Source organism: Salmo trutta, chromosome 35 (assembly GCF_901001165.1).
Source record: "Salmo trutta chromosome 35, fSalTru1.1, whole genome shotgun sequence".
In the NCBI taxonomy this organism is placed as follows: domain Eukaryota; kingdom Metazoa; phylum Chordata; class Actinopteri; order Salmoniformes; family Salmonidae; genus Salmo; species Salmo trutta.
Window position 1 is genome coordinate 20,342,913 of NC_042991.1, and position 25,754 is coordinate 20,368,666.

General features: G+C 44.1%; 1 protein-coding gene across 5 annotated transcripts in view; it reads left to right on the forward strand.

The window, feature by feature from the left end:
• The first annotated feature begins 1,830 nt into the window (after positions 1-1,830).
• The window catches only part of LOC115174831 (discoidin, CUB and LCCL domain-containing protein 1-like), a 47,615-nt gene continuing 23,691 nt past the window's right edge, over positions 1,831-25,754 (forward strand). The window contains exons 1-8 of one of the 5 annotated variants that reach the window (XM_029733757.1): positions 1,831-2,228; positions 5,582-5,800; positions 10,198-10,341; positions 10,988-11,039; positions 13,026-13,098; positions 19,380-19,513; positions 21,686-21,726; positions 23,590-23,787. In XM_029733757.1, coding sequence (XP_029589617.1) covers positions 2,117-2,228; positions 5,582-5,800; positions 10,198-10,341; positions 10,988-11,039; positions 13,026-13,098; positions 19,380-19,513; positions 21,686-21,726; positions 23,590-23,787 — 973 coding nt within the window. In that variant the 5' untranslated portion in view covers positions 1,831-2,116. The remainder of the gene's footprint in view (positions 2,229-5,581; positions 5,801-10,197; positions 10,342-10,987; positions 11,040-13,025; positions 13,099-19,379; positions 19,514-21,685; positions 21,727-23,589; positions 23,788-25,754) is intronic. The other 4 variants (XM_029733755.1, XM_029733754.1, XM_029733758.1 and 1 more) reach the window with 4 other exon arrangements.

Genomic DNA, 25,754 nt, shown 5'->3' on the forward strand with positions numbered 1-25,754 from the left:
CACGTGGGTATCTGCTTCTATAAACCAATGAGGAGATGGGAGAGGCAGGACTTGCACCACGCTCAGCTTTACAAATAGAACTGACTTCTATTTTAGCGCTTGGCAATGAAGTCGCTCGTTGGCGTTTGCGAGCAGTGTGGTCAGCATGTAAGGCACTGCATCTCAGTGCTAGAGGCATCATTATAGACCCTGGTTCGATTTCAGGCTGTATCACATCCGGCCATGATTGGGAGTCCCATAGGGCAGCACACAATTGGCCCAGCATCGTCCGGGTTAGGGTTTGGCTGGGGTAGGCCGTCATTGTAAATAACAATTTGTCCTTAAAAAACGTATTCGGGATCGGTGTCCTGTCCACGGGACAGTTAAGCTAACATAGGCTAATGCGATTAGCATGAGGTTTTAAGTAACAATAACATTTCCCAGGACATAGACATATCTGGTATTTGCAGAAAACTTAAATTCTTGTTAATCTAACTGCACTGTCCAATTTACAGTAGCTATTACAGTGAAAGAATACCATGCTATTGTTTGAGGAGAGTACACAATTTTGAACATGAAAAGTTATTAATAAACAAACTAAGCACATTTGGCCAGTCTTGATACAACATTTTGAACAAAAATGCAATGTTTCATTGGTGCAGTCTAAAACTTTGCATATGCACTGCTTCCATCTAGTGGCCAAAATCTACATTGCACCTGGGCTGGAATAATACATCATGGCCTTTCTCTTGCATTTCAAAGATGATGGTAAAAAAAATACAAAAGAACGGTTGTTTTTTTCTTTGTATTATCTTTTACTAGATCTATTGTGTTATATTCTCCTACATTCCTTTCACATTTCCTCAAACTTTATAGTGTTTCCTTTCAAATGGTACCAAGAATATGCATATCCTTGCTTCAGGGCCTGAGCTACAGATGTAATTTTAGGCAAAAATTGAAAAAAGGGGTGGATCCTGAAGAGGTTGACTTGCCTAGTTAAATCAATAAAAATAATAAGCTACGAACACAATTGCATTTTATCGATGGCAATTTGGTCTTGCCATTCATCTACTGCCATCACTTAATATTTCAGAATGATAATGCACGGTCCCATGTCGCAAGGATCTGTACACAAGTCCTGGAGGCTGAAAATGCCCCAGTTCTCCCATGGCCTGCATACTCACCAGACATGTCACCCATTGAGGATGTTTGGGATGCTCTGGATGAACGTGTACGACAACGTGTTTAAGTACCCGCCAAATATACAGCAACTTCGCACAGGCCACAATCAACAGCCTGATCAACTCTATGCTAAGGAGATGTGTCACGCTGCATGAGGCAAATGGTGGTCACACCAGAAACTGAATGGTTTTCCAATCCACGCCCCTACGTTTAAGGTATCTGTGACCAACAGATACATATCTGTATTCCCAGTCATGTGAAATCCATAGACTAGGGCCTAATGAATGTATTTCAATTGACTGATTTCCTCATATGAACTCTAATTCAGTAAAATCTTTGAAATTGTTTCATGTTGCATTCATATATTTTTTCAGTGTATATAAACTTGATCTAATCAACCCATTAACGGGGGTCTTCAACACCTCACTGCCCTATGATCACCTTAAATGTTAATGAAAACAAACATCAGCAATTAATCAGCTAGCCTAAAAACACCTCACCTGAGACCGTTTTAATGTCATTAAATAAATAGCTAGAATAGCCAATGACTAATAGCATTGCAATTTATTACAGAATAGTAGGCCTGTATGAAGTAGGCCTACTAGTACCTCCTATTTGGCTGATTTGAGTTAGTATAAAAGATCATAGGCCTATCTTTCAGCAGGGGTGTGCAGTTGAACTCAACAACAATTATTTTGATCAAGTGTTGCCTCTTGCCTGTCTTGGCTGCTCAACAAATATACTCCTCTCCCCAACGACACCGTGGCTGTCAGACTGGTTGGTCGACCTGAGCACTGGGTGCCGCCTGTGGATGAAACACGGAAGAGTTCATTCAAGGAATCTACTGTGGAGATACAGGCAGGATAGAAGCACACGGAGCGCATCGAGATCCTTTGATTTACAGCAAACCTTCCTAAAGACAATTATCCCATGAAGACGAGACTAATGTGTCTCCATGTGCGATTTCGTTGCGTTACTTTGGATAAAATCTGAGATGTTGGGAAAAGAGAAACTTAATGGATTCTTTGTCGTTTGGACTATACTTTCCGCGTTTGGCGAAAAACTCGGTAAGTAAACTAACCGTCGTTAAAGCAACAGCGATTTACACGATTACCCATAACTTATATTTTTTTTGACTACAACAGATTGTAGGTAACAGGTCTCGCTACTTTATATTCGATGGAAACTGAATATTCTTTAATTCAGCATGGCACCGATAATTTGACATTTTACTAGACTTTGGTGTGCCATGTGTTGAAAGCACACCAGACGGTTTTTATGTGCATTAAACACATGGCACATAAAGGGTTAATAACACATTGTGTGTGGCTTGTTCAATAAGCCTCGAAGGTTAAGTACTTGTGTCATAACTGGTTTGCCAATAATCAAATGTAACAATAGTGTGTGTCGTGTAATTACAATGAATCATGTATTTGTTACATTGAATCACTGTTAGGCTACATTGAGTTGAGATCAAACATGCAGGACGTTGTGAGAACTCAGACTAAAATAGAACCAGTCATGTTTTACAGTTGTCTTTCAAACATTACTCCTTAACTCTGAGCTGTTTTATCTTAGAAGGTGAATATTGAAAGTAAGTATAGTAGTACTTAGTTCAATAGTTAACCATTAAGCCTGTAGGCTTACATAGGCTACATACCAAATGTAATTTAACTAATCCCTAAGAAGATGGGTGACTTTCACCAGTGATAAAACAGCCAAATAGGAGGTACTGGAGCTGAAACCATAATAGTTGTGTGATTATCATCCTCCTGTACCACCACACTAATGGACGGCATGGCTCGATGTTGTAGTATTTAGCCTGATAGGCTCATAGTAGGCTACGTGCATTATAATGACAATGGAGCAGGGCCATCCTTTTGTGCCTGTGCTCCTGTGGTATTGTCTCTCAGTACCAAGGAGGCACCACTGGCTGCTGAACAATGCCCTACAGCGCCACGCATGCCTTAGCACTCAGTTTAGGAGCCAAAGCTCTCCCACTGGCTGCCTTTGGGATCCTTGTATGGATCCATGCAGTGAACAGTTTTGGTCTGATGCACATTGTAGTCTGACAGAGCTGGGAAGAATTGATTCCTATCATTATTTGATGGTGTTTCCCCCTCTACCCGGTATTACTGTATGTTGAGCCTCCCTGCATGTCACATTGCATCTGCTTCCACCGCTCCCCCTCTGAGTGTGTGAAGTGAATATTTCATGGTTGTCCCGAGGGCAGGAGTCAGCCAGGTGTTCAGGAGAGACGATGAGAGATGCACTGGCATTTAAAATTTAAATAGCATAATTATATTCGCTGTAAGTAAAAATAAATGCATGCGTTTGCTGGTGTATGACAGAAGTGAAGAAAGGATGCATAAAGGTTTTACTCTAGTGAACTATGTGCACTGCATAGAGAGAAATGCAACCTTGCTATAAATGAGGAATCTTAAGGAACAAAAAATAAGGCAATAAGTGAAATCTGACTGAAACCTCCAACACATGAGCCCATATCTGAGAGGATCAGATAAATGTCTAGGACATTGAAGATATATATAAAAAAATGTCTTATTAGGTCTATCTGCTGGGGACGCTGTCATGTAACCATTTTGTTGTACAGTAGGTATTTAAAGTGCATGTGGGCTGAACCTTGATTTTTATTGTTCCAAACAAACCACTAACTGAAAAGGCTCTTGAGTGGATCTTAAAGGGCCCACTCTGACCTTCTCCTACTTTACCGGTGTGTGTCGATGCCACCGCTCCTGCGCTTGCCCCCAGGTGGGTAGATGCATCTTGTTTACATTTTTCCGTCCCGCTGTGGTGTCCGCCCAGCCTCACATCTGGACTGAGTCCAGCCTTGGACCACAAAGGCCGCTGTGTGTGCCTGCCCAGTGTGTGACGCTGACGTAACCATCGCTGCAGGGCTGTGGACTGTCCAGTCAAGTCAAAGCTGCCATCATGTGTTTTTTAATAGCCTCATTCATTTGTCCACAGGCCAACTAATGTTCTTTAAATGTTTTTCCATGAAATGTGATTTACCTTCCTTGGAAAGAAGAGAGATCCTTTAGAGATCCTTATCCAGAAACCAGTGTTATTTCATGAATGTTTTACGCCTATGTGAAATGTTCCAGCACTGCACAGATCCTGCCATTGGTGTCTGGACTATGTGTTTCTATTCTACATACATATAAATTCAAGGGCCCAGTCCAAACACTAGCCCCTGCCTCCAAGCCCCAACCTGCTAGGCACTTCATGTAGGCTAGATCTGAAATAAATTGAATAGGTATGATGTATCGGGGATAGGTGTAAGCATAAGACGTGATAGCAGCGCAACCTTGACCTATGATAAGCTAGGTAGAATTTTCACCATATTGTTAATAAATATTGCTAATAATTTCACATCTACATGAAGTCTCTAGGGATTAGGGGGACAGGGCCTAGGTCTGTGGGAAGCAGTCCGTTGACTGGTCTCTAGGGGCCACAGCTGCCATGAAGCCCATGCAGGCCTGTTAGTGCTGTCACAGGTTTTAATGCCACACCCAGGGGGACAGTGGATTAACCTCTCTGTAAACAGTGTCCACCGTGTCACCAGGGTGCTGAGCTAGGCCCGAGGCGTGGGAGCCACTGACACACCACACACATGAAAGGGAAGCCCCACACCTTCTGAAAGAGCCTGGAGTTGGCCTAGCCCAAGCAGCTGAGCATCTCAGACAGACACCACACCTCTCGTGCAACCCAATAGGAATCTCTAGAGAACGAGAGCATTGCCTTTCTTGGAGGTTGTGCTTTTTTTGCTTGGCTGTGTCTGCGTTCTTAAGCAGAAGTGCATCAGCCAGGTATTTCTGTGAAGTAACTCCTATTTGTTTTGACTTGTCTGTTTGAGAAGACGTCCGCTCATTGAGACATTGGCAAATTTTTACTGACTTTGATTGATGTAATTAAGACTGCCTTCCAATAGCTCTTATCAGAGCTTGTATTTGTCTGACACAATGCAATATGTACAGTGTCTTTTGTTTTGCTTGTCTTGACTTGTCTCCCTCCCTCAATGTCTACTTAACATAATTGATTCCTTTCATATGTACTGGCACATTCTCTATGTAGACCTGCTGCTTTCCTTGATTCATTTCAAACTGTTAGCTTAGTAAAATGAGTCATGTTGGCTAGCTAGCAAACTGAACAATATGTCTCATTTACTGGTGAGGTTGTTTGGCGTGTTTGTGGAGTGAAAGTTGAGCCTTGAATGGTGAATGTTCTTATTTGCCTTCCAGTTTGAGAGAGTTAGTGTTTTTCTCCACCTAACTCCACCATCACGTGTGTTCCTCATATCATGGTTTAACTAGTCTTAAACAATGTAACAGAAATACAACACCAAAATGGAGATGGAACTTCTTCTGATCTAACTTGACTTCTCTCCTATGGTTTGGTCCAGAAGACGGTTGTGGCCACTCCGTGCTGGGCCCAGAGAGCGGTGTCCTCTCCTCCAAGAACTACCCGGGAACCTACCCCAACAACACCTGGTGCGAGTGGAAGATCCGCGTGCCAGAGGGCAACAGCCTGGTCCTCAGGTTCGGAGACCTGGACGTGGAGGCACGGGACTGCCAGTCGGACTACGTCAAGGTCCTCAAGGGTGTCTACGGAGGCGAGCATGGTGAGTCTGAGTCAGCCGCCCTGGCCTTGGCTATTGTCTCTCTGGTTCTATGTGGTGATGAAAGTGTGACCTTGCTAGCGGTGGTGCTGCCCAGACCACAGTCTTCATAACATACCTTCTCCACAGATGAAAAGCACATGTCAGACTGAGCTTCCCTATTCACTGAGTCAAGGACAGAGTTTCTACTAGGGGATTTTTGTATATATAAAGAGCCGGAGGAGAGGGCGGATGTCTTTGTTGTACTTGAGAATAGCCTCACACAAAGAGGAAGTTGTGGGTGATCCTGATGGTCCGAGGACATCCAAGCCAACAGAACGACATTGAGCTCCAAAAGTATTGGGACAGTGACATTTTTTGTTGTTGTTTTGTCTCTGTACTCCAGAACTTTGGTATTTTCATCCATATTGGGTAAACTGTTTACAGCACTTTTTGTATATAATCCCCCCATTTTAGGTGAACAAAAGTATTGGGACAAATCCACATATATGTGTATTAAAGTAGCAAAACATTACATATTTGGTCCCATATTTATAGCACACAACATGTAAAGTGTTGGTCCCATGTTACAGGACCTGAAATAAAAGATCCCAGAAATGTTCCATAAGCCCAAAAAGCGTATTTCTCTCACGTTGTGCACATTTCTTTACATTGGCTAGTGAGCATTTCTCCTTTGCCAAGATAATCCATCCACCTGGCAAATGCTTACCTTCGATGGCCACTGGCACGCTGGAGAAGTGTGCTCTTCATGGTTCAATCCTGTTTTCAACTGTACCGGGCAGATGGCAGACAGCGTGTATGACGTTGTGTGGGCGAGTGGTTTGCTGATGTCAAAGTTGTGTAAAGAATGTCCCATGGTGTCGGTGGGGCTACGGACAACGAACACAATAGCATTTTATCGATGGCAATTTTAATGCACAGAGATACCATGACAAGATCATGAGGCCCATTGTCGTGCCATTCATCAGCCACCATCACCTCATGTTTCAGCATGATAATGCACGGCCCCATGTCACAAGGATCTGTACACAATTCCTGGAAGCTGAAAATGTCCCAGTTCTTCCATGGCCTGCATACTCACCAGACATGTCACCCATTGAGCATGCTTGGGATGCTCTGTATCGACGTGTACGAAAGCATGTTCCAGTTCCTGCCAATATGCAGCAACGTCGCACAGCCATTGAAGAGGAGCTGGACAACATTATACAGTCCGGGCCTCCCGAGTGGCGCAGTGGTCTAAGGCACTGCATCGCAGTGCTAGCTGTGCCACTAGAGATTCTGGGTTCGAGTCCAGGCTCTGTTGCAGCCGGCCGCGACCGGGAGACCCATGGGGCGGTGCACAATTGGCCCAGCATCATCCAGGTTAGTGGAGGGTTTGGCCGTCAGGGATGTCCTTGTCCCATCGCGCACTAGCAACTCCTGTGGCGGGCCGGGCGCAGTGCACGCTGACACGGTCGCCAGGTGTACGGTGTTTTCTCCGACACATTGGTGCGGCTGGCTTCTGGGTTATGTGGGCATTGTGTCAAGAAGCAGTACGGCTTGGTTGGGTTGTGTTTCAGAGTATGCACGGCTCTCAACCTTCGCCTCTCCCGAGTCCGTACGGGAGTTGCAGCGACGAGACAAGACTGTAACTACCAATTGGAAACCATGAAATTAGGGAGAAAAAGGGGTAACAAATAAATAAATTATGAAAAAAATACAAAAACAAAAAAATACATTATGCAAAGGAGATGTGTCGCGCTGTATGAGGCATATGGTAGTCACACCAGATACTGACTGGTTTTCTGATCCACACCCATATTTCTTTTAAGGTATATGTCACCAACAGATGCATATCTGTATTCCCAGTCATATGAAATCCATAGATTAGGGCCTAATTAATTTATTTCAATTGACTGATTTCCTTATATAAACTGTAACTCAGTAAAATCTTTGACATTTTTCATTTATATTTTTGTTCTGTATACATCAAGCTTGTGACTACAAATTTGTTGGAGGCATTTGCTGTTTGTTTTGGTTGTGTTTCAGATTATTTTTTGCCCTATAGAAATGTATTGTGAATAATGTATTGCGTCATTTTGGAATCACTTATTGTAAATAAGAATATAATATGTTTCTAAACACATCTACATTAAATGTGGATGCTACCATGATTACCAATAATCGTGAATGAATCGTGAATAATGATAAGTGAGGAAGTTAGACGCACAAATATCATACACCCAAGAGATGCTAACCGCTCACTATTACAATAACAGGGGAGGTTAGCATTTTTTGGGGGGGTATGATATTTGTGCGTCTGTACCTTTGTCACTCATTATTCCCGATTCATTCAGGATTATTAGTCATTGTATGCTATGAATATGGGATCAAATACTAAACCTTTTACAGCTAGTGAATTTGTCCCAATACTTTTGGTCCCCTAAAATACTATGTACAAAGAGTGCTGTAATTTGTAAACAGTTCACCTGATATGGATGAAAATTTCCCCAAATTAAAGCTGCCAGTCTGAACTTTAACCTCAGTCATTGTATCATTTTAAATCCAAAGTGCTGGAGTACAGAGTCAAAACAATCAAAAATATGTCACTGTCCCAATACTTTTGGAGCTCACTGTATTCCATTATAGGCTCTCTTTTACCTTGAGATCTCTATGGGGTTTGACCATATTTGTTGGTGGGTTTGACAAGTGCTGTTGGGTAGTTCCACCTCAAAAAGCTCAAGAAAGTGGATTTTGACACCAACCATATCAGATTGTTCTGAAAGCTTTTCTGTTGTTAGAAACCGATAAGATTAGCATTCCTACAACATTATTTTGTTTCTAATATTTTTCTTTGAGAAATTAAGCTAATTGATTGCATGTAAATTGGCAATTTTAATTTATAGGATTCATATAATATTACAAAAATATAGTACCTAACATTCGATTTGGACCAAGCTGTTTTCTAACAATGAGTTAGACCTCAGGAATCCAAAGGAATGGTCAAAAGCCACCTACAGACCCCCCACACCCCATGTCAATCCCACCTAACGAGTATATAGTATCAGTTCTCTGTATCTGACAAGTAGTATGGAGCTGCGGCTTGGAGTATTGTTTCTTTATCCTATGAAATGTATTCCCAGTTAATTTGGTGATGTTTTTTTCCCCCTTTCAGAGAAATTAGTCATTGAATGTGTTAAGTTTATGTCCCATCCTACATCCTGATATCACCAGGTTCTGACCCCCCTTAGTCATAGTATTTCTGACAAGTAATGACACGTCTTGGGTTTTCTCCATGTTAGCAGCGCGTAGCACCACACAGAAAGCATTTGTCATGCAGCACTATAGCAGGATGTCTCTCTTCCAGCCTGCCACTACTACTAAGAATTACTGGGCTGGAGGGAGGCTGGTGTGAAGAGCAGGATATGGGCTGAGGGTAGTGTTGAGCTGCAATATCCATCATGCTGTAGTGAATGATCATCATGCCCACTTTGCAACCCACCCACAGCTGAGGTTACCAATACAGAGGCCAGGGTGTCAGAGGCCCTTTGAAACCTCAGTGGTGAAACACTGCATGGCTTGGCTTCTCTCCTCAACAGCTTCCTGGTGAAAGTATTCCATCACTGACCAGGTTTCACAACATGTTTTGCTCATAAATATCCATAGGAATTAGTGATATTTACACTATGCCATTCCTGGTCATACCTTGAAAGTTGTATTTTCACACTTCTTTGAAACTCCTTATATGACCCTTCAAATGTTCCGTAGGGCAATAGGACTGGGGAATGTAATTACTTGTTCATCATGAAATTCTTCAGTGTTGTTGACGTGTAGTTCAGTGAGGGAGTGGATAAAGTGATTTCCACCCAGAGGATGTGGTTGCCATGGAGCTGACTGGTGGAGGCATCATGTTTCATCATGGTCGTCAGTTAAAAGCAAAGCCACACAGGCTATTGAGACCAAACATAACCAGCACTGGCTGCCTGGCTGAGACCCGGTCTTTGGAAAGGGCCCTGGGCACTGTGCTGGGTTTGAGCGTCTCTCTCTCTCTCTCTCCCCCTCCCTTTGTCTGCCCTGCAAATTATTTACAGTGAGATTCCTGTCACTGACAAAAGGGAAGCATTTTTTCCTCCTGTGTGTGAAAGAGGAAGAGCGGTTCAGATGACATGATGTGGTTTGAGTTGTTGGGGCTGAAAATAGAGAGCCTGTCAGGGAGACCTGGAGGGACAAACAACCCCTGTGGGGTGGTGGGTAGGGGAGACCCTGTAGATGCCAGGTAAGAACCTGTCTGCCTCTCTGACCTCCGATATGGTCGCACCATCTTGTGTTGGTCATTTGGAATATGAAATGAGGTCACATTGCTGTCAAAATGCAGATGAATGGTGGTTATGATAAAGATAATTCCATCTCTCCTGTTGCAGTGTATGGGACGTTCTGTGGCAGCCTGAAGTCCTACCCCAGAGAGGTACACACGGACTCCAATGAGGTCATCGTCCAGTTCCGCAGCGGGCGTCACATCTCGGGCCGAGGGTTCCTGTTCTCCTACTCCTCCGGGGACCACAGAGGTTTGAGCCTCTCCCTCTCTAGATCTACACCTAAACTAATGATTCAATGCTGTTTCATGCCAAAACAGTGATCTTGATAAGAATACACCGTTGTCTGAATTCTACATGTGTGTTTTTCTGTGCGGTCCTTTGGTTGGCCTTGTCTTTCCACTGAGGACAGTCAGTGCTACTGGTTAATCAGTCAGCTGTGCCACCACTTGTCTGTCCTGTCCTCTCTTTGGGGTGAACCCAGAAGGGTTGGGGCTGTTTCTACATGCAGCATTATCAAACACAGCATAGACTGCTGTAAGTCAGACCATATTGAATGACACACGGTCACGCTGTGTGTGTGATGATCCAGGAGTTTACAAACTGGTTTTGGTGGTTATGCCTGTTTCCACCATTATGATGTTGTTGACCAAAACATCATGTAGTTGATCACTAAGAGCAATGAATGTGTGCGGTGCGTGTGTTCGTGTCTGTGCGTGTGCCTGTGCGTGTGTGACATTAATGTTCATCCCAGAGGGAGTGAAGGAAGCAGGTTCTACATCCTGTTGTGGTCCTTTCTGCTCCACAGGGCTGGTTTCCTCTGTCTGCTCTACTACTGGTCACATGGTATTTTCTCCCCTCATTGTCTCTCGGCTCCTCCCCTGTTTTCTCCCCTCAGATCTGCTCACATGTTTGGATAAAGGCAGCCATTTCTCAGACTTAAAATACAGGTAAGGTTGTTTCGTATGTGGCTGTGTGTCTGAGACAAGTCAAATGTCTTGCTTTGAGTCCTTGATGAACTGTAATGGCAATAGATTCCTAGATTGATTATAGAACTTAATGAAAAATATGACCCCTTGTTATCTCTCAGATAGTCAATTAACTAATTTCCTCAATATGCTGATATTTACAGTTGAAGTCGGAAGTTTACATACACTTAGGTTGGATTCATTAAAACTTGTTTTTCAACCACTCCACACATTTCTTGTTAACAAACTATAGTTTTGGCAAGTCGGTTAGGACATCTAGTTTGTGCATGAAGCAAGTAATTTTTTCAACAATTGTTTTCAGACAGATTATTTCACTTATAATTCACTGTGGGTCAGAAGTTTACATATACTAAGTTGACTGCCTTTAAACAGCTTGGAAAATTCTAGAAAATTATGTCATGGCTTCAGAAGCTTCTGATAGACTAATTGACATCATTTGAGTCAATTGGAGGTGTACCTGTGGATGTATTTCAAGGCCTACCTTCAAACTCAGTGCCTCTTTGCTTGACATCATGGGAAAATCAAAAGAAATCAGCCAAGACCTCAGAAAAAAAATGTAGACCTTCACAAGTCTGGTTAATCCCTGGGAGCAATTTCCAAACGCCTGAAGGTACCACGTTCATCTGTACAAACAATAGTACGCAAGTATAAACACCATGGGACCACGCAGCCGTCATACCGCTCAGGAAGAAGACACGTTCTGTCTCCTAGAGATGAGCGTACTTTGGTGCGAAAAGTGCAAATCAATCCCAGAACAACAGCAAAGGACCTTGTGAAGATGCTGGAGGAAACAGGTACAAAAGTAGCTATATCCACAGTAAAACAAGTCCTTTATCAACATATCCTGAAAGGCCGCTCAGCAAGGAAGAAGCCACTGTTCCAAAACCGCTGTTATAAAGCCAGACTATGGTTTGCAACTGCACATGGGGACAAAGATCATACTTTTTTGGAAAAATGTCCTCTGGTCTGATGAAACAAAAAAAACAAAAAAATAACTGTTTGGCCATAATGACCATCGTTGTGTTTGGAGGAAAAAGGGGGATGCTTGTAAGCCGAAGAACACCATCCCAACCATGAAGCACGGGGGTGGCAGCATCAGGTTGTGGGGTTGCTTTGCTGCAGGAGGGATTGGTGGACTTCACAAAATAGATGGCATCATGTGAAGGAAAATTATGTGGATATATTGAAGTAACATCTCAAGACATCATTCAGGAAAGCTTGGTCGCAAATGGGTCTTACAAATGGACAAAGACCCCAAGCATACTTCCAAAGTTGGTATTGGAGTGGCCATCACAAAGCCATTTACATTTACATTTACAAAGCCCTGACCCCAATCCTATAGAACATTTGTGGCCAGATTTGAAAGCGAGGAGGCCTACACACCTGACTCAGTTACACCAGCTCTGTCAGGAGGAATGGGCCAAAATTCACCCAACTTATTGTGGGAAGCTTGTGGAAAGCTACCTGAAACGTTTGACCAAAGTTAAACAGTTTAAAGGCAATACTACCAAATACTAATTGAGTGTATGTAAACTTCCGACCCACTGGGAATGTGATGAAAGAAATAAAAGCTGAAATAAATCATTCTCTCTACTATTATTCTGACATTTCACATTCTTAAAATAAAGTGGTGATCCTAACTGACCTAAGACAGGGATTTTTTTACTAGGAATACATGTCAGGAATTGTGAAAACTGAGTTGAAACTGAGTTGTAAACATCTGACTTCAACTGTATATATACAATTTAGATACAAGTATCTTATACGTCTCCATTAAGTCCATTTTGCCCCATTAGAGTGTAGTAATTTTGATGGTGTCAGCAGAGATCATCTCTGGTGTGAAGAGATTACTTACCACTCCACTGAACCTTGTCCATCTGGGGAAATTGACAGGATGGGGCCAATGCGTTGTCAACAAGTGTGTTCTATTGTTGTCTACCCTCACAGGAAGTACTGTCCGGCAGGATGCAAAGCAGTGGCAGGCGACATATCCGGGGACATTTCCCAGGGTTACAGGCATGTAAGTAAAATTCTAGTCCTCCTCAAAGGTTGCCTATTCTCTGGCTTTTTTCCAGGTTTATAAAGTGGACAGAAATGCTGTTTGGTCTCTGCCTCCCCCCTGGGGAAAGTTTTTAACCACAGATGTTGGTTTGCAGAGTAGGTATTTACGAGGCATCGTTGTGTTGTTGGAAGCCTTGGCAGCAGTTCAATCCTAACAGGTTCTAGTCCCCTGAAGCAGCCAGCCAACGACTTGTTTGTTTACCCTTGATTACATTGTCCTGTCTTCTGTCAGAGGAACACGACTGTTCTGAGGCACCACTTGGAGCACCTCAGCCTACAGGTGCTTCAGAGTAGTATTAGGTCTGAATGGGCCCTTGTTACGCGCAGAAACAGACACACCAAAAGCTGGACAGGAGAAGTTGTCCCCAGGCTAACCAGTTGTTGCTGGTGCTTTTGTCTGGCTGCTGCTGTGGAACACATAAAGTGTTTGTGGAGGTATATTGGATGGGTCATCTGTTTATGTAACAGTGGTGCATTTTTACTCAGCAGCAGAGCTGGGCTTTGCTGTTAGGTTGCATCACAGGGCAGCCAAACCACAGGGGCTAGGCAACTGTAAAACCTGGTCCAGTTGGGCTGTGTGTGTGTGTAACTCGGTCTGCTTTGTCTTAGGGCTTGTGTACTGTAGAATGCTTTGGGCTTATTACACATAGTTAGAGCTAGAGATGTCCACCTCTCTTTGTAAGGCTGTTTCATTGTAATACCTGGAAATAGTAGCTAATGTGTAATACCATAAGATGTGTAACACTCTGAGGTGAACAGCCAAACACACATACAGACTAAGCTCTGTGAGAAGATTCTGGTCACTGTATTCACCAAAATACTCCAGAACTGTAGTTATACTAGTCCTCCTCTCTATGGGGCTCAGGATGCATTTCATGTGGGTCACCTGGATGGGTCAATCCCAGTGGTCCTCTGGCTCTGCTACCCTGGCCAGCCCTGCATGTGGTTCAGTATCTATAAAGAGAGGGGCTTTCCAGACCAGGGTCTTTCCAAGCCTCCTGAGGTTTTGCTCTCTCTGGGGTTTGATCAGGGCTACTGAGCGGCCGCCCGGTCAGTGTGACAGACAGCTCCAGGCTTAGGAAGCCCAGCAGGGAGCCCCAGCCCCACAACAATAGGCCTGGAGGAGCACAACAACAGAGAACCTCCCAACGCTCCACCGTCTGCTGGGAAGAAGGATGAGAGTCGGCTTGTGTGCGTCCCAAATGGCACCCTATTCCCTTTATAGTGCACTGCTTTTGAACAGGGCCCATAGGGATCTGGTTAAAAGTAGTGCACTATATAGGGAATAGGGTGCCATTTGGGAGATACTGGGCCAGAGCGATTGATTAGTCCGCGTAGGCTATTGTATAGGAAGGGTTTGGTGGAGGGCCTAGATTATGAGGAGAAGATGCCAGTGGAACAGAAGGTGTTTATCTGTCCATTGCACCCATTCAATAGACACACTCATTAGCATTTAGACCAACAACAGTTTGAATGACTTCTGGGCGGTTTGTGGTATGGCATTAATGGTTCCTCAGAGTGTATTTATTATAACCATACAAGACCTCCACACATTGTGGCTATGTATTTGATACACTGTGTATCTGTAATTAATGTGGTTATCATACCATATGTCATCATTCAGTGTTAGTAAGCACTAAGTGAATTAATAATTTAGTCAAATATTTTGTTGGTTGAAATGTCTACTTAGTTAGTGCTTATGACCCTTGGGAAGTGACAGCAGGGAAGTAAGTGACAGCAGGGAAGTAAGTGACAGCAGGGAAGTAAGTGACAGCAGGGAAGTAAGTGACAGCAGGGAAGTAAGTGACAGCAGGGAAGTAAGTGACAGCAGGGAAGTAAGTGACAGCAGGGAAGTAAGTGACAGCAGGGAAGTAAGTGACAGCAGGGAAGTAAGTGACAGCAGGGAAGTAAGTGACAGCAGGGAAGTAAGTGACAGCAGGGAAGTAAGTGACATTTTGATAGTTCCTCTCCTACTCTGTAGTATTTCACCCCCTGCTGCTAAGATGAAATAGTCCGCAGAGGTTTAGACAAGGAGGTTAACAGAGGCAGGACACATGGCCAATCTCAGTTAGAACCAGGCGGTCTTTGGCTGATGTCTTCAAGCCATTATCTAGTCTAATACGCTCCTACTAGTAGCAGCAGCCTTGAACCCAGCCCTGCTCCAGCAACAGTCCATGATTAGTCTCTAGCCATAACTCTGCCTGGGGCCATGATATCATATACAAACTACCAGAGCCTATCCATCCGCTCCACCGGCTGACAGACAGGCAGGGCAGAGTTCAATGTATTTACGTTGTGGTAGTCGGCCCACCCGGCAGTGTATAAATGATCAGGGTAATAATAATGAGACAGTTAAATCTGACCCAAGAGCAGCTGTTAGTCCAGATAAGCGACAGCCAGGCCTCTGTAAAGCAGCTCCTCAGGGCCCCAGCCACTGGCCCCCAATCTGTACCATGGAGCTGTCGAGCAGCCTCCCTCCCTCCCTCCCTCCCTCCCTCCCTCAGAGGAGAATAGTGCTCACCTATAACACCTAGTCACCAGACCAGCCAGTCTGTAATGGCTTTTTACAGGGAAAGGGAGGAAATAGCTGCAGGCTGAAATGAGCCGTAACTGATTTTAACACTGAGCTTTCACCTTGTAACCGTGTTGAAGTTAGATTATATATTTATATTTCTTTCAGTCTTTTTTTATCATGTATGAACAACAATACTTCTTCAGAAATTCAATTTTCACCTATATTAGTGTTTGAGTGCTTGTTTCAATAGATCCTTAATAGACTTTATGGAGAATTTTATCGGCAGAGCTACGGTTCATTTTGCAGCACTCCAGTGATTGCCATGTTAATTGTAAGGCATTTCACATTGTCTTGTGGAGGAAATGCCTGTTTTTATACACTTATCCATCAAAGAGCTCCTTTTAACCTGTCCCAGCCCTTCATTTCAGCAGCAGGGTGGGGCAATCTCAGAGGTAGGCATCTAGCTATTCCAAAGGTACTGAATGTTATGTGACAAAGTACTGCTTTCCTAAGTATCTGTCAAGGTTGTGCGCTACTGGTACGAAGTCAGGTGCAGGAGAGCAGTGAGTTGTAATCAGGAGCACTTTATTTGGCAGAAGCACAAAAGACAGACGCAACTGCGTCCAAAATCCTCCAGCCACAGGTAAAAGTAATTAAGCGTGAAAACACTCACAAATATACAAATGTATGACAAATGCATACAACGGGTCAAAATACGATACCTGGGGGAAAAACCAGTCTGTCGCATCACGCTAAACACGTAACAAAACAATTTCCCACAAAGACATGGGGGGGAACAGAGGGATAAATATATGCAGTGTGATTAGGGAATGTAAACCAGGTGTGCAGGGAACAAGACAAAACAAATGGAACAATGAAAAGGTGGATCGGCGATGGCTAGAAATCCGGTGACGTCGACCGCCGAACGCCGCCCGAACAAGGAGAGGAGCCGACTTCGGCGGAAGTCGTGACAGTACCCCCCCATGACGCGCAGCTCCAGCGGCGCGCCGACGGTGGAACTCCCGCAGCAGTTCAGGGTCCAACACATCCCAAATGGCACCCTATTCCCTTTATAGTGCACTGCTTTTGAACAGGGCCCATAGGGATCTGGTTAAAAGTAGTGCACTATATAGGGAATAGGGTGCCATTTGGGAGATACTGGGCCAGAGCGATTGATTAGTCGGTGACGGTCCGCGCTAGTTTTTTGGCACAGCGCGGCTCACTGGAGGTGAACATGGGCGGCTTCCCATGTCTCCTCCGCGCGCCTGAACCAGTCGTCCACCGCAGGAGCCTCGATCTGACTCTGATGCCACGGTGCCAGAACCGGCTGGTACCCCAATACGCACTGAAAGGGGGAGAGGTTAGTGGAGGAGTGGCGGAGCGAGTTCTGCGACATCTCAGCCCAGGGCACGAACACCGCCCACTCCCCTGGCCGGTCCTGGCAATAGGACCGCAGAAACCTGCCCACATCCTGGTTCACTCGCTCCACCTGCCCGTTACTCTCGGGGTGAAAACCTGAGGTAAGGCTGATCGAGACCCCCAGACCTTCCATGAACGCCCTCCAGACTCTCGAAGTGAACTGGGGACCCCGATCAGACACTATATCCTCAGGCACCCCGTAGTGCCGGAAGACGTGTGTAAACAAGGCCTCCGCAGTCTGTAGGGCTGTCGGGAGAGCGGGCAGAGGGAGGAGACGACAGGACTTAGAGAAACGATCCACAACGACCAGGATCGTGGTGTTTCCCTGTGAGGGAGGAAGATCGGTCAGAAAATCCACCGACAGGTGTGATCAAGGTCGTTGTGGAACGGGTACGGGATGTAGCTTACCTGTAGGCAGGTGCCTAGGAGCCTTACACTGGGTGCACACCGAGCAGGAGGAAACATAAACCCTCACGTCCTTAGCCAAGGTGGGCCACCAGTACTACCCAGTCAGACAGCGCACTGTCCGACCGATCCCCGGATGACCAGAGGAGGGTGACGTGTGGGCCCAATAGATCAACTGGTCACGGACAGTAGATGGAACGTACATACGCCCAACGGGACACTGGAGGGGAGCAGGCTCTGTACGCAACGCCTGCTCAATGTCCTCGTCTAGCTCCCACACGACCGGCGCTACCAGGCAGGAGGCTGGGAGTATGGGAGTCTGATCCATGGGCCGCTCCTCTGTGTCATACAGCCGGGACAGTGCGTCTGCCTTCACATTCTGGGAACCTGGTCTGTAGGACAGGGTAAACACAAAACGGGTAAAGAACATGGCCCACCTTGCCTGACGAGGATTCAGTCTCCTCGCTGCCCGGATGTACTCCAGGTTGCGGTGGTCAGTCAGATGAGAAAAGGGTGTTAAGCCCCCTCAAGCCAATGTCTCCACGCCTTCAGAACCTTGACGACAGACAACAGCTCCCGGTCCCCCCAGGTCATAGTTCCGCTCCGCCGGGCTGAGCTTCTTCGAGAAGAATGCACAAGGGCGGAGCTTCGGTGGCGTGCCCGAGCGCTGAGAGAGCACGGCTCAATGAAAAGGTCGAGCGGCGATGGCTAGAAAGCCGTGACGTCGACCGCTGAACGCCGCCCAAACAAGGAGAGGAGCCGACTTCGGCAAAGTCGTGACAGTACCGCACCACAGAGTAGTATGTTTGACATTCCTCCTACAGCTGCAATTACTGTAAATATCGACCCTGAATGCAATCACAATGTGCCTTTTTTCCCCCACGTGTAAATGAAGTGTGACGTGATTGAGAATGCATGGTGCTTATATTAGATTAGCGTCTACTGTGGCTCCATGTCATGAGATTGCCTTTTTAATTTGGGATGAGATGCCTGCGCTCCCACTGCTGATACAGATGAATGACGGGGAGCTGCATTGCTCTCTTATGTGCCATGTTGAAGGGAACCTCAGACATGAGAGGAATGGTGCACTGGTGCAGTAGTCCAAGCTCATTCACTTTTGTTGAAAGTCCAAGTTTATGTATGTATTTCGTGGCCCACACTCTCTTGGTGAAATGTTTTTTTTTATGTCTGAATGGTAGCACCACACACAGTTTGGCTAGCTCATTACAAGAGTTTCTGGAGTTTTACACTTCTCCCACCTTGTCTGTGTTCAGCCCTGGTTGTTATCTGAGCTGTGTCTGTCAGTGTAATAGCATATCAGTCTCTTGTTTCAGACCTCTATGATGTGTTTGTCTGTCTCTGTATCACACCTGTGGTTTCAGACCTCCGTTCTGTATGTCTAATATATTATATCTCTCTGTGGTTTCAGACCTCCGTTCTGTATGTCTAATATATTATCTCTCTGTGGTTTCAGACCTCCGTTCTGTATGTCTAATATATTATATCTCTCTGTGGTTTCAGACCTCCGTTCTGTATGTCTAATATATTATATCTCTCTGTGGTTTCAGACCTCCGTTCTGTATGTCTAATATATATTATATCTCTCTGTGGTTTCAGACCTCCGTTCTGTATGTCTAATATATATTATATCTCTCTGTGGTTTCAGACCTCCATTCTGTATGTCTAATATATTATATCTCTCTGTGGTTTCAGACCTCCGTTCTGTATGTCTAATATATTATATCTCTCTGTGGTTTCAGACCTCCGTTCTGTATGTCTAATATATTATATCTCTCTGTGGTTTCAGACCTCCGTTCTGTATGTCTAATATATTTTATATCTCTGTGGTTTCAGACCTCCGTTCTGTATGTCTAATATATTATATCTCTCTGTGGTTTCAGACGTCTGTGCTGTGTAAGGCTGCCGTCCATGCAGGGGTTATCCTGGATGAGTTAGGAGGCTGGGTATCCGTGGAGACCCACAAAGGCCTGAGTCACTACCACGCCACCAGAGCCAATGGGATCCAATCCAAAGAGTGAGTACTGGGGAATTACAGGCCATGATTCAGAGGATGGGCAGTGCAACAGCAGTAGACTTGAAGGTTTCTGTAAGCATTATAGGTTTCTGTAAGCAGAGATACCAATTGGTGTCCACAAACATTAGCCACTGGTTTAGGATGTATCTTTTTAACAGTCTGATGGAAGTTGTTGATAATAACTCTCCTAAGAGGAATAAACCTGCATGATGGGACAACTCTTATTTTTTGTGTCATCTCTGCTTCGAGTCTTAAATAAATGTCTGCTGCCCCAGACCTTGGCCGGGTTTACCTCGGTAGAAACCGGATTAATCAGGCAGGGCTAGCGGGCTAGCATTCCTGCACTGATTCAATGATAGATTAGCCGGCTTCTCACAAATGTCAGAGACAGTCAGTCTTGCCTATGGCATTCATAGAGATTTATGATGGAGTTCTGAGGTGGGGGAAGAGAGAATAATAGTGTCCATCAGTCATAATTCACTAAAGCGTGTAGTCGTATAGTCAGTTTTTATACATGTAACACAGTGATGCATCACTGATGTTATGACAACAGAGTGAAGGCAAAGGGGCTTGAAATTATTTGATTTGATTCTTAAAGAAATGGCCATCACTCAAGCTGTCCTTAATGTTCAGTGGGGGAGGAGGATTTTGTAATTTGAAGTAATGCATGCAAACCTAACGTGATAAGTCGTTCATATCAAATAGGCTTCAGAGCCCCTAAGCCTAGCTATGTGAATGCATTGGTGCAGTGATGGCAAATCAAATTGTGACAGTTAGAAATGTATAGGTTCGGTTTTCACAAATTACCCTGTATTGATTTGCCCTCTAAACATATCGAGCACTGCCCATCAATCAATCACTTTCTAAATGTGAACTCTTATTAAGTGTAGCAAATAAATCTTAATTGTAGCAGTACATAAACCTTTTGTCCTACTGAACCTGTGTATTAACATGTTGTACACTGACATTTTCTTTATAGCCATGTAACAACATTGTATGAGCTTTGCTAACATATTCTATACAAAGGAAACATGCATGGGGTCTTTACACATGTTCTTCATTGCATTCACTGGCTGAACATGCACTGCTGAATTGAATATGTTCAGTGTTGTTCTCTGGCTCCTGATAGAACTTTCTCTTGAAAAAGAGCGGTATCATAAATGGACAACCCCAGCCTAATACAAGTCTAATTCTCCAAATACTTGGCCTTTGCTGAAGGGGATGAATACTTGGGTTGTGTTAGAACATGAAGTTAACTAACACTCCAACAGTATGTATAAAATGCAGCAAGGATTGGATGCTGTTAAGCCGTTGTGATAATACAAGTTTGACTTAACTTGACTTCCTAATTGGATTCTGCTGGATTAAGACATGAACAATATTTACTCTGACAAGACCCATGCTCATACTTTTCTCTCAATCAACCACAGCACCATGCTTCCCACTCCCAGGAAGGCTGAACTTGATGATGTAACAGCCCCCTGAGCCAGTCTCTGTCCAATTTGGAAGGAAGGATCAATATCTGGTTTGATAATGACTCTGTTATTGGAAATGGATCAGCTCAAACCAAGATGGATACCTGTGTATGTTTTTATTCATGTTGTAGCAGGAACAGTTACTTTTTGACTGTTAGATAATAGATCATTTTGACACTCCCAGGTGCAGGTGAAAGTCAGTATCCGCATTAAAGTGTTTGATCTTTTGTACTTTGACACACCTCTCTTATCGCCCATAAATAGAATTTAACCACCACGTCTGCTTTTCTGAACTGTTCAAAGAAAGAAAAATCTGATCCAGGAAGCTGGTGAAAATGATAGATTGTTGAGTGATGGTGGAGAAATATAACATTCTCCCAACTAGCCCCCTGTAATTAACACCAATCCTGGTGTCTTAATGTGTTCAGGTTTATCCCCCAGCTATAGGGCGCTATGAGAGAAGCGACTACACAGGGAAGGGCAGGGGCAACAAAGCACAGGGTCCTCGGTGAAGGCTGATTTGGGAAGAGAACGGGGGGGGGGGACAGACAATCTGGTGATGCTTCTTTGTGGCCACAATGGGTGTTCTTCCACAATGGCAGGCCCTCCACAATGGCAGGCCCTCAATCTATCACTGTAATTGTAATGGTTGAAGCTAACAGTCCGCCATTGATGGATATTATTTTTCTTCTTCCAGCGGCTCTTTGTCCGAAGCTCTCTTCACGTTCCTCACTAATGGTAACATTTGTTTTGTTCTCTTTCTCTACTGATTTTATGCTCTTAAATTGTTGTTTCTCAAACTACAGTTTCTTAGGCCATTGTTTTTATCACGTAATAAAATGTGCTGCATTTTCACCAGGAAGGAATGTATCAAAGCCTACCACTTACTAAATGAAACATTTTATGCCAGAATTTCTGATGACTTACTGATAGTTGTTGAAAAAGGAAGTCATTCACAGTCAAACGGGGTAAAAGATCTGGTTTGGAAAATGAATGCAGGTGTAGTCACACCTTATCTTGGCGTGACTCGTGGGAACCCTGTATCTCTTGTCTGTGTGATATTTTCATACAGCTGTTTGCAGTCTGGCACAGTTTCATCCAGTCAGTCGGCTATAGCTGTGGAGGTTCTGGCTATCTATATCACAGGCAGGCAGGCCTGGGAAAGCTCACAAATCAACTGTTGGTGTCATAGTACAGATGTGTTCAGACACTTGATGGTACAACAGCTGTGTCAGAAGACAGACAGCACTTATTAGGCTTATTTACTCTCAGTTACTCTGGACAACAATACACATTTTCAAAGAAGTTGTGATGTAAAATATGTCTCGTTCCCAATTTACAGTTGTCATGTTTCTTGTAGACACTCTCACATAGGCCTTATGTGGTAAATTGTTTTGCTCAAAAGGACTGCTCTTTCTAAAAGATCAATAGTTGCACGAAGGGGTCTTTGCTCTCCGATCAACTCACAGCATCAATGGTCACATGACAAATGATGCCATGACATGTCTGACATATATGTTCCCTAATCTGGACACTTCATGACCTCATCAACACTGTTGATGTCCTGCACTTTAATTAAGACTAGCTCCTTATTGACTTTCCTCAAAACTCCACTCTCATTATGTTGGAATGGTGAGGAGGACAAGAGTCATAGCTTCTTTGCACAGGGTTTTAATTGGTTGCAGAGTTAACGGGTTTAGTCAGACTAGTTGCTCCTGGGGCTGACGTCGTCGATGCACTTATTAATGAAGCCGGTGACTGATGTGGTAAACTCCTCAATGCCATCAGATGAGTCCCGGAACATATTCCAGTCTGTGCTAGCGCATCAGTCCTGCAGCTTAGCATTCGCTGTTACTTCCTGTTTGGGTTTGTGTTTGAAAGCAGGAATCGGGAGAGTAAAGTTATGGTCAGATTTGCCAAATGGAGGGTGAGCGAGAGCTTTGTATGCGTCTCTGTGTGTGGAGTAAAGGTGATCTAGAGGGTTTGTTTGCCTCTAGTTGCACAGGTGACAGAAATGAGGTAAAACGGATTTCAGTTTTCCTGCATTAAATCACTGGCCACTAGGAGCGTTTTTTTTTTTTTTGCCTATGGCCCTATACAGCTTGTTGAGTGTGGTCTTAGTGCCAGCATCGGTTTGTGGTGGTAAATAAACAACTACGAAAAATCTGGATGAAAACTCTCTTGGTGAATAGTATGGTTTACAGCCTTATCATGAGGTATTCTAACTCTGGTGAGCAGAACCTTGAGACTTCCTTATTATTTGAGATTGAACACCAGCTGTTGTTGACAAAGATGCACACTCCACCCCCCTTGAGCTTACCCAACGCTGCCATTCTGTTCTGCCGGTGCATAGAAAAAAAGAGCTAGAATATTATCCATGTTCTTGTTCAGCCAAGTTTCCGAGAAACATTAGTATATTACAGTTCTTCAGATCCCGTTGATAGGAGTCTCGAACAGAGCTCTTCCTGTTTGTTCTCCAGTGATTATACATTTGCCAACAGAACAGAGGGCAGAGGAAGTAGTGGGAATATTTTGGTAAAATCTTATTCAGTTAGAGCAGCAGAATTGTTGTTATTTACTTTTTCTTCTGTTGTTTTCTAGACTGTAAGAACCAGTCAGTGTTGCAGCATGTGTCTGTTAGTGCCAGTTCGTGGGGAGAAGCGATGGGTTGTCAGTCTGACTGGGCACCCAACAGCTCCCAGGCTGACCCAGGATCAAGGGGCTGCACCTGGGCTGCAGATCAGAACGACAGCCTGCAGTGGCTCCAGCTGGACCTGGGGGAGAAGAAAAGGATCACAGGTGAGATAAGAGCCCTACTCAGGGGAACCTGCCCTCAAACATAAAGCTTCCAAAACTACTCTCTACCTGACTCTACCAATAGAAGCTAAGTAGCACTATGACTTTTTCCTCAGGGCTTATTCATTTATTTGGATCCCCATATTGTCTCCACACAAAATTGGGGATGTCCGGCTTGCTGTACTTACAGTGCCTTTAGAAAGTATTCACACCCCTTGACATTTTCCACATTGATTAAATTGAGATTTTTTGGGCCTCTGGCCTACACACAACCCTGTAATGTCAAAGTGGAATTATGTTTTTCGAAATGTTTACAAATGAATTACAAATTAAAAGCTGAAATGTATTCAACCCCTTTGTAATGGCAAGCCTAAATAAGTTCAGGAGTAAAAATGTGCTTAACAAGTCACATATTAAGTTACATGTACTCACACTGTGTGCCACACATACAATTATCTGTAAGTTCCCTCAGTCGAACAATGAATTCCAAACATAGATTGAACCACAAAGACCAGGGAGGTTTTCCAATGCCTCGCAAATAATGGCACGTATTGTTAGATGGGTAAAAATAAAAAAGTAGACATTGAATATCCATTTGAGCATGGTGAAGTTATTAATTACACTTTGGATGGTGTATCAATACACCCAGTCACTACAAAGATACGGGCGTCCTTGCTTAGTCAGTTGCCAGAGAGGAAGGAAACCACTCAGGGATTTCACCATGAGGCCAGTGGTGACTTTAAAGAACTTAGAGTTAAATGGCTGTGATAAGAGAAAGCTGAGGATGGATCAACGACATTGTAGTTACTCCACAATACTAACCTAATTGACAGAGTGAAAAGAAGGAAGCCTGTACAGAATACAAATATTCCAAAACATGAATCCTGTTTGCAACAAGGCACTGAAGTAAAAGTGCATAAAATATGGCAAAGCAATTCACTTTTTGTCCTGAATACAAAGTGTCATGTTTGGGGCAAATCCAATACAACACATTACTGAGTACCACGCTCTATATTTTCAAGCATAGTGGTGGCTTTATCATGTTATGGGTATGCTTGTAATCGTTAAAGACTGGGGAGTGCTTCTGGATATAAAAGAAATGGAATGGAGCTAAGCACAGGAAACATTGTGTTTCTGAATGACATAACCAAGAAGTAGAATGTGTGCGTGTGCGTGTGCGTGTGCGTGTGCGTGTGTGTGTGTGTGTGTGTGTGTGTGTACAGTGGGGGGGGGGAAGTATTTGATCCCCTGCTGATTTTGTACGTTTGCCCACTGACAAAGAAAGGATCAGTCTATAATTTTAATGGTAGGTTTATTTGAACAGTGAGAGACAGAATAACAACAACAAAATTCAGAAAAATGCATGTAAAAAATGTTATAAATTGATTTGCATTTTAATGAGGGAAATAAGTATTTGACCCCCTCTCAATCAGAAAGATTTCTGGCTCCCAGGTGTCTTTTATACAGGTAACGAGCTGAGATTAGGAGCACACTCTTAAAGGGAGTGCTCCTAACCGCAGCTTGTTACCTGTAAAAAAGACACCTGTCCACAGAAGCCATCAATCAATCAGATTCCAAACTCTCCACCATGGCCAAGACCAAAGAGCTCTCCAAGGATGTCAGGGACAAGATTGTAGACCTACATAAGGCTGGAATGGGCTACAAGACCATCGCCAAGCAGCTTGGTGAGAAGGTGACAACATTTGGTGTGATTATTCGCAAATGGAAGAAACACAAAAGAACTGTCAATATCCCTCGGCCTGGGGCTCCATGCAAGATCTCACCTCGTGGAGTTGCAATGATCATGAGAACGGTGAGGAATCAGCCCAGAACTACACGGGAGGATCTTGTCAATGATCTCAAGGCAGCTGGGACCATAGTCACCAAGAAAACAATTGGTAAGACACTACGCCGTGAAGGACTGAAATCCTGCAGCGCCCACAAGGTCCCCCTGCTCAAGAATACATATA